The sequence below is a fragment of the Otolemur garnettii genome, unplaced genomic scaffold (genome assembly GCF_000181295.1).
Source record: "Otolemur garnettii isolate 467f Iridium unplaced genomic scaffold, OtoGar3 scaffold00140, whole genome shotgun sequence".
In the NCBI taxonomy this organism is placed as follows: domain Eukaryota; kingdom Metazoa; phylum Chordata; class Mammalia; order Primates; family Galagidae; genus Otolemur; species Otolemur garnettii.
In genome coordinates, this window is record NW_003852535.1 from 1,618,882 (window position 1) to 1,627,225 (window position 8,344).

An 8,344-nucleotide genomic window follows, 5' to 3' on the forward strand; every position below is an offset into this window, starting at 1 on the left:
AGGGGCAGTCGCAGGCGGTTGGGGTCCTCACTAACTGGGCCTAGGAGAGCCGTCAACGGTTTCCGGCCGTGTGGGTTCAGACACATTCACAGTGAAACCGCCGACCCCAAACCTCCCTTCAGAGGTTTGCCCCTCCCTGTTTCGAAGCCACACCTCAATGTTGTTAATGTAAGACCTAGAAACAGGCCATTTCTGGTCCTCTGTTTACCCATAATGAGGGGGTAACACTGACCTACCCTAGAAGGTCTGTGAGTGCCCCCTGCCCTAACACTCCCCCTACTTTGAATTAAGTATAGCCACCTGTCAAGAGACCCTTAAACGCCGCAGTAGGGCGGGACTAAGGGAGGAGCCAAGAAGGAGACAAGCCTCCCGCTCCTGGGTCCTGCCCTCAACCGCGTGGATCCTCTGTAGTCCCCGAGGCTTCAGCCCAAGACTCAGCTCCCAGCCGTGGTAAGCCCCACCCAGGCGGAAGCCCCGCCCCCGGCCAGCCAAGCTGGACGCTGACCTAGTATGGACACAGCACTGGGAAGAGAGGCGTGGAGGGTGACGCCGGGGAGAAAGACTGGAAAATCCTAGGCCCCGCCCCTATGAGCCACCCCCTTCACCTCCCACCCTCTTCCAGCCCCCAGGACGCACCTGCTGGGGTGGAGAATAGCTGGGTGATTGCGCAGCAGCTGTTGTACCCGCCAAGCGCTAAAAATATTTCCCAACAGAGAGGAATAAGGAGGCTCCCAAGGAGAGTCAATTTATTGAGGAGTGGGTACAGTTGGTCAGACCCCGTAATTAGGAGGGGGTTAACAGGCTGAGGACAGAAGGGAGCCAAGGTTCTTAGTCACGCTGAAGGAAAAATGAGGGTTCCAAGAAGGGGCTTAGAAATCTAACTCCAGTATCCCACCTTCTGCATGAGAAGCTGTGACTGCCCCTGTGGTTTGCAAACAGACTTAAAGGTGGGTTTGGGGGTCTGGTCTGGAGGCTCAGATCATCTCATCAGGGGCTGGCAGGCGCTGGCGGGAAGGCTCTACACCCCAGATCTCCCGGGCATACTGGGCAATGGTGCGGTCGCTGGAGAACTTGCCAGAGGTGGCTATGTTCCGGATCACCATCCGCGTCCACTCTCTTGGGTTCTACAAGCCAAAGGAAGCTCTGGGATTCACTCCTCCAGGGCCTACCTTCTGCCTCTACCCAGTCAGGGCCACCAAAGCCCTGCCAACCTCAGAACCAGGGCCCCTCACCTTGTACAGAGCACTGACTTTCTCCTGGCATTTAATGTAGTCTTCGTAATCGGCAAAGACTTTAAACCTGGAGAGGAAAGGATGGGCATAAGCCATCCCCTTTAAGGGGACAGGGTGAGTTCTATGAGGTCAAAGTTCAAGTCCATCCCATGTCCCAGTGGACAGCTGGGACCTGGAGAGTCATGCTGCTTCCAAAGGAGCCCAGGCCCAACTGGCCAGGACCCCTGTCCATCCCCACCCAAAGCCCCACCTTCGTGGCTCCTTGGGCAAGCAGCTCACCGGTCATGGTGCATGAGCATGTTGACAATGTCCTTGAAGAGGTCAGGTTGTTTGGGGGAGAAGAAGCCACTGCTCAGCTGTTCAATGATTTGCCGCAGCTCAGGAATGTGGTCGTAGTATTCCTGGGCATTGTACCTGTCAGGGCAGAGTTGTGGTCAGCTCCCTGATAAGGAGTTTCTGAGCCCTCCTCCAGAGGAAATCTGGGAAGTCCCAAGCCTCAGGGTCAAAACCCAGGCCCAGCCTACTGCTGCCTTCTCTGGGGCTGCCCAGAGCATCTTTCCTTGGCAGGTCCCTCCCTTCTTTGCTCAGTTTTTCATCCTCCATTCTATGGATGACAGCCAAGGCCCCAAAACAATTCTTCCTCCCACACCTTACTCCTGTCTCCTGGCCAATTTGTTTCCTCTGTGACTATCTTTTCTCCCCGACTATCCTGAGTCCATCTGTGGACCCTTGGGCTTCAGGAAGAGCCAACAGGTATATCCTCAGGTACGTCTCTTTAAACTTGGATTGTCCAACTGACCCTCAGTACCCCCACCCAAGGCTCAAAACCCTCCACAGAAGGCCAGTCCCATCTCCTTCCCTTTTTACCCCTTTCCAACCAGAAACCAAGGCCTTGTCCACAAGCCTACAATCCCCACTCCTGTGTTGCTATGGTTTGGGAGACTGTTTCTCCATTCTTATGTCAGCCCCCACACTGGTCCCCCATTCACCCCTATAGCCCAATCCTCATCCTACAGCTAGACTTGTTCTGGAGCCTAGTTCTGACATGTGGGACCTTGCTCAAAACATTTTAAGGGCTGGGTGAGGTATTTGTATAATGTTCCATCCTATGAACATGTCACAACTTATTTAATAAATTCCATATCATTGTACATTAAGATTGTGAATGGCTATAATTCTAGCACTCTGGGAAGCCGAGGCAGGTGAATCCCCTGAGCTCAGGAATTCGAGACCAGCCTAAGCAAGAGCAAGACCCTGTCTCTATAAAAACAGAAAAACTAGGCCAGGCAGTGTGGCTCATGCCTGTAATCCCAGTACTCTGGGAGACCAAGGCAGGTGGATTGCCTGAGCTCAGGTGTTCTAGACCAGCCTGAGCAAGAGCAAGACCTCATCTCTTAAAAATTAGCGAGGCATTGTGGCAGGTGCCTGTGGTCCCAGCTACTTAGGAGGCTGAGGCAAGATGATCACTTGAGCCCAAGAATTTGAAGTTGCTGTGAGCTATGATACCACAACACTCAACCGGGGGCAAGAAAGTAAGACTCTGTCCAAAAACAAAAAACTAAAAATAGAAAAACTATACACATGGATGGAACTGGAAAATGTTCTTCTTAGCAAAGTATCACAGGAATGGAAGAAAAAGTATCCAATGTACACAGCCCTTCTATGAAACTAATATATACTTCTCAAATGAAGGAAACAACTTAATTCTAGCCCAAGAATATGGGGAGGGGGTGGGGAAGGGGAGGGAAGAAGGGTGGCTGGGTGGTGGGAGGTTAACCGGAAAGATCACCTATTTTTCTAACAAGGGTACAAGTGAACTTTTCTAGAAATAGAATGTAAATGTTTTGACACAATGACTATGCAAATGACATGAAATTTATGTGAACCAGCTTGATGAAAATATTTCAAAATGTATATGAAAACACTATACTGTACCCCCTGTTTGCATTAATGTATTGAGCTATCATTTAATAAAAAAAAAAAAAGAAAAATATACAGGCACTGTGACAGCACCTATAGTCCCAGCTATTCCAGAGGCTGAGGTAAGAAGATCACTTGAGCCCAGGAGTTTGACATTGCTTTAAGCTATTATGCCAAGGCACTCTACCCAGGGCAACTAAGACTCTGTCTCAAAAAACACAAACAAGCTGCCACCTCCAGTATATGGGGCTGACCCCAGGCCCCCCCCCCAAAAAAAAACCTGCAATAAATAAATAAATTAAAAACAAACAAACAAAAACATTTCAAGGCTCCCTCCTGGCCACAGGACAAAGTCTGAACTTTCCAGTCAAGCTTCATAGGAGAAATTCCTTTTGGTATTCAATGCCTGCTCTCATAAGCTGTTGGTGGGTGTGTAAACCGGTAGAAACTTTCTGGAAAACAGCATGGCAAATCTGTGTCAACAGCCTTAAGAACTCATACTTTTGACTCAAAAATATCTCCTTTTTAATAATTACCTTAAGGAAATAATCAGCGATATGAGTGTGGATGTTAAAAGGTTGCTCGTCACAGTATTATTTAGACTAACAGAAATCAACCTTAATGTTCAATCCTGTGGAATTGGTTAAATAAGTTGTGACATGTTCATAAGATGGGACACTATACCAACATTCAAAATATTTTTGAAGACTAATGACATGGGAAATGTCTCTCCATTGTTAAATAAGACATCACATTCAAAATTGTACATATATTATTCCCAACTTTTAAAAACTGTATACAAAAAAAATATGTATATAAACACACATAAACAAGGAGATTGTGGTTTTAAATCTGGGTGATTTAGGGTTGGACAACAGTAGCTTACACCTATCTATAATCCCAGCACTCTGGGAAGCCAAGGCAGATTGCTTGAGTTCAGGAGTTTCGAGACCAACCTGAGCAAGAGCAAGTCCCCATCTCTACTAAAAAACATAGAAAAACTAGCTGGGCATCATGATGGTCCCCTGTAGTCCTAGCTACTGGAGAGGCTAACGCAAGAGGATTGTCTGAGCCCAAGAGATTGTAGTTGCTGTGAGATGTAAGATACCACCCTACCCAGGGCAACAGAGTGAGACTCTGTCTTAAATAAATAAATAAATCTGGGTAATTTAATTTTGAGATTATGGGTGACAGTTGTTTTATTCTTTTTAGTTTTGTATTTTTCCCATTAGTGAGCATATAGTACTTTTATAATAAAAATCATATTTAAAAAAAATTTTTTTTGAGACAGAGTCTCACTTTGTTACCCTCATTAGAGTGCCATAGTGTCATAGCTCACAGCAACCTCAAACTCTTGGGCTCAAGTGATCTGCTTGCCTCAGCCTCCCAATTATCTAGGACTACAGGCACCCACCACAACACCCATCTTTTTTAGAGAGGGGATTCTCACTCTTGCTCAGGCTGGTCTTGAACTCCTGAGCTCAAGCAATCCACCCTCCTTGGCCTCCCAGCGTACTAGGATTACAGATGTGAGCCACCACCCCTGGCTAAAAATACTTTTTTTTTCCCCAAGTCTCACTTTGTCACCTTTGGTAGAGTGCCGTAGGGTCACAGCTTACAGCAATAAATTAAAAAACTGCAACAAATAAATAAAGCTCATACATTTAGGCTCAAGCAATTCTCTTGTCTCAGTCTCCTAAGTAGCTGGGACTACAGGCACCTGCTACTATGCCCAGCTATTTTTAGAGACAGGGTCTCACTCTTGCTCAGGCTGGTCTCCAACCTATGAGTTCAGGCAATTCACCCACCTCGGCCTCCCAGAGTGCTAGGATTATGAGCGTGAGCCACCAAGCCTGGCAAAAAATAAATTTTTTAAACACTAGGAAAATATCTCCTCTGGAGAATTAGGTGTTCTGTTCTTGTTGTTTTGTTTTATTTATTTTATTTTATTTTATTGCAGTTTTGGCCAGGGCTGGGTTTGAACCCACCACCTCCTGCATATGGGGCCAGTGCCCTACTCCTTTGAGCCACAGGCACCGCCTGTTTTGTTTTATTTTTTGGAGGTGGAGTCTGGCTCTCTTGCCTAGGCTGGAGTGTAGCTCCATTATCATAGCTCAACTCATGGGCTGTAATGATCTTCCCATTTCAGCCAGGAAAGGCACCCACCACCATGCCCCACTAATTTTTTTAAAAAAGAGACAGTATCTTGCTATATTGCCCAGGCTAGTCTCAAACTCCTGACCCCAAAAGATTTTCCCACCTCCACCTCCCCAAAAGGCTCCCATCATGCCCAGCATAAAGAACTGCATTTCTGATCGAAATCACGGCCATAACTACTATACTCATATTTCCCTTTTGGCCACAACTTCCAAGGAGTTAAGGACTTTATTTTACCTCCAGTTCCAGAATAATATTATCTCTTAGGCTTGATATAATTTTCTCTTCCTTTTCCTTCAGTTCTGTGTTACTTCTTCCTTTTCCCATTTCGTTAGCCTTATTTCCTGTAAGTTCCCTCAGGAGTTTTCAGAATCCTGATGACTATAACTAAGACCTTGCACAGCCAGGGCTGGCCTTCCCAGGCATACCTCTTGCTCATAGAACTGCCTTCCAATGGCCACACCTTGGCACTGCTTGCCTATGAACACTGACTTTCGGGGTCCTTGACCCCCATACCCTCTCTGGTCAAGCTTTTCCACGTCCTCCACCCTCATGCCAAAGATGAAGAAGTTCTCTTCTCCCGCCTCTTCTGCCATCTCCACATTGGCCCCATCCATGGTGCCAATGGTCAGTGCCCCATTGAGCATGAACTTCATGTTGCCAGTGCCTGAGGCCTCAGTGCCTGCAGTGGAGATCTGCTCAGAGAGATCAGCAGCCGGGATCACTGTGGGGCAGCAGCAGAAGGATAAGGCAACTCAGGGTAGAGCCCCACCCCAGCTGGGGGCTCTAGGCATAGTTAAGAATCAGAAGTCCCTCCCAAGCCCCCCTTCCTTTACCAACCAAATTACCCTCTCATACTCCACCCCCACTACTTTCTACTTCTGGTTGATTCTTAAACATCTGGCTCCAACCTGGATTCCCGACCTCCTTTATGTGATTTGAAGGGCACCAGCAAGGCCTATCTCCCTGATAATTTCAGCCTGTATTATCTGAAATTCCACCATTAGAGGGGTACCCTCATGGTTTACAAACATTGTCCTCTCCAAATTCTTCTTTCAAGTCCAAGTACTCCAAGAAAAGATGAGTAATGCTGGGCGGTGCCCGCAGCTCAATGGGTAGAGCACTGACCACATACACCAAGGCTGGTGGGCCAGCTAAAACAACAATGACAACTGCAACAACAACAAAAAAAATGTCTAGGCATTGTGGCAGGGGCCTGTAGTCGCAGATACTTGGGAAGCTGAGGCAAGACAATCACTTAAGCCTGAGAGATTGAGGTTGCAGTGAACTGTGATGCAATAGCACTCTACCCAGGGCAACAGCTTGAGACTCTGTCTCAAAAAAAAAAAAAATGACTAATGCCTCCTCCTAGGTCTGAACTACTCAGAGCCTCCATAGGGTCCCTGTGGGCAACACCCACCTTTCTCAGCCAGTGAGACTCGATAGTTCTCTAGGAAGATCACACGGAGACGGTCTCCCACTACTGGGTCATGGTTGACCACATCCCCAATGGCTGTGATGAGTTTGATGATCATCTTGGCCATGTGGTACCCAGGTGCGGCCTGTAGGGGCACAGTCAGCTCTATAGCCCAACTCCCTACATACCCCCAATCCTGCAACCCAGCCAGGCTGATCTCAACCTGGATATCAAAGGCCCAGAACCCTGGTGGGCCCTGACTCTCACCTTCCCTCCTATCATCACAGTCCGAGGCACAAAAAACTTGTTTGGCTCCTTCTTGATGCCTATGGAGAACAAAGAAGGATCATGGGGGCCAGCTTATGTTCACTCTGAGTAGTAGCTGCTGACAGGGCTGGGAGACAGTAGGCCTAACTTGGATAGTCACATATGTGACTGTCACATTTCCCTCTCTAAGCCTCAGTTTGCCCATCTGTGAAATGGGGATAATACCATGACCCATGAGTTGTCATGAGACCAAGAGAGATATTGATCAGGCATTATGTGCAATGCTAGCAGGTATACAGAGGGGAGAACAGAGAGGTAGAGTCCCTGCCACTCACGGTTGTACAGGGTGATGACATGGAGGCAGTTTAGGAGCTGTCGTTTATATTCATGAATCCGCTTCACCTGGACGTCAAAGAGTGAGTTGGGGTTGATGTGGACTTTGTATTCCCTCTCTAGGTATGCAGAGAACTTCAACTTGTTTTCCTGTAGGCAGGGGAGAGAAGGAAAGCTCATCAATAGGTCTCAACCTTGGGAAATCCTACTGTCTTTATGTCTTTCCATTCACTCAGGCCCAGGAAGATAGATAGCAGGAGGCTCACTTGCTACCTTCATCCTCCAGCACTAGGGCAGACATTGCTAATCAATGTCAGTGCTCTTCCCTTGAGATCAGATGGTGCCTCTGACTCCAGGCAACTTCAACCAATGAGCCTGGAGTTAGCAGGAGACAGCTCTATTTGCCATCCCTGACCCAGACATCTAGCTCCCCCAGCTCTTCTTGGGCCAGGCCCAGCACAGTTGTTCCAGGTTGCAGCCCTCCCCACCTGTTTCACTTTGGCCACATCCCGGATAAAGGCTTCATCATCCACAAAAGAAAGAAGTTTGTGCAGCTGGTCCAAGTCTGAGATGTAGTCCTCCCCGATGCGCTGTGGGAAGATTGCTCTCAGTCAAGACCATCACCCCATCCTCCTTCCTCCAGACACAGAGGGGTCCTTTCCAGGCTAGCCAACCCATCTCCACCCAGAAGACTGCTCTGGGAGCTGTCCCCACACCTCCTTCAGCCTCCCAACTGGGGAAAGGTGCACTACCCGCTATCTTCCTCCTCTGTCATTCTTTTTTTTTTCTTTTTTTGAGACAGAGTCTCAAGCTGTCACCCTGAGTAGAGTGCTATGGTATCATAGCTCACAGCAACCTCCAGCTCTGGCTCAGGCTGATCCTCTTGCCTCAGTTTTTCTGTTTTTTAATAGAGACGAGGTCTCACTAAAACAGGTTAATCAGGCTGTTCTCGACTTCATGAGCTCAAGCAATCAACCTATCTCAGCCTCCCAGAGGGCTAGGATTACAGGAGTGACCC

The 8,344-nt window shown here is 47.9% G+C and overlaps 1 protein-coding gene across 1 annotated transcript in view; it reads right to left on the reverse strand.

Annotated features, from left to right (window-relative positions):
• Positions 1-720: 720 nt before the first annotated feature.
• Positions 721-8,344, reverse strand: part of PYGM (glycogen phosphorylase, muscle associated) — a 17,980-nt gene continuing 10,356 nt past the window's right edge. Inside the window, exons 14-21 of the mRNA XM_003798619.2 lie at positions 7,815-7,916; positions 7,329-7,476; positions 6,994-7,052; positions 6,730-6,871; positions 5,826-6,033; positions 1,512-1,646; positions 1,233-1,299; positions 721-1,124 (exon numbers count right to left, since the gene is read on the reverse strand). Coding sequence (XP_003798667.1) covers positions 975-1,124; positions 1,233-1,299; positions 1,512-1,646; positions 5,826-6,033; positions 6,730-6,871; positions 6,994-7,052; positions 7,329-7,476; positions 7,815-7,916 — 1,011 coding nt within the window. The 3' untranslated portion in view covers positions 721-974. The remainder of the gene's footprint in view (positions 1,125-1,232; positions 1,300-1,511; positions 1,647-5,825; positions 6,034-6,729; positions 6,872-6,993; positions 7,053-7,328; positions 7,477-7,814; positions 7,917-8,344) is intronic.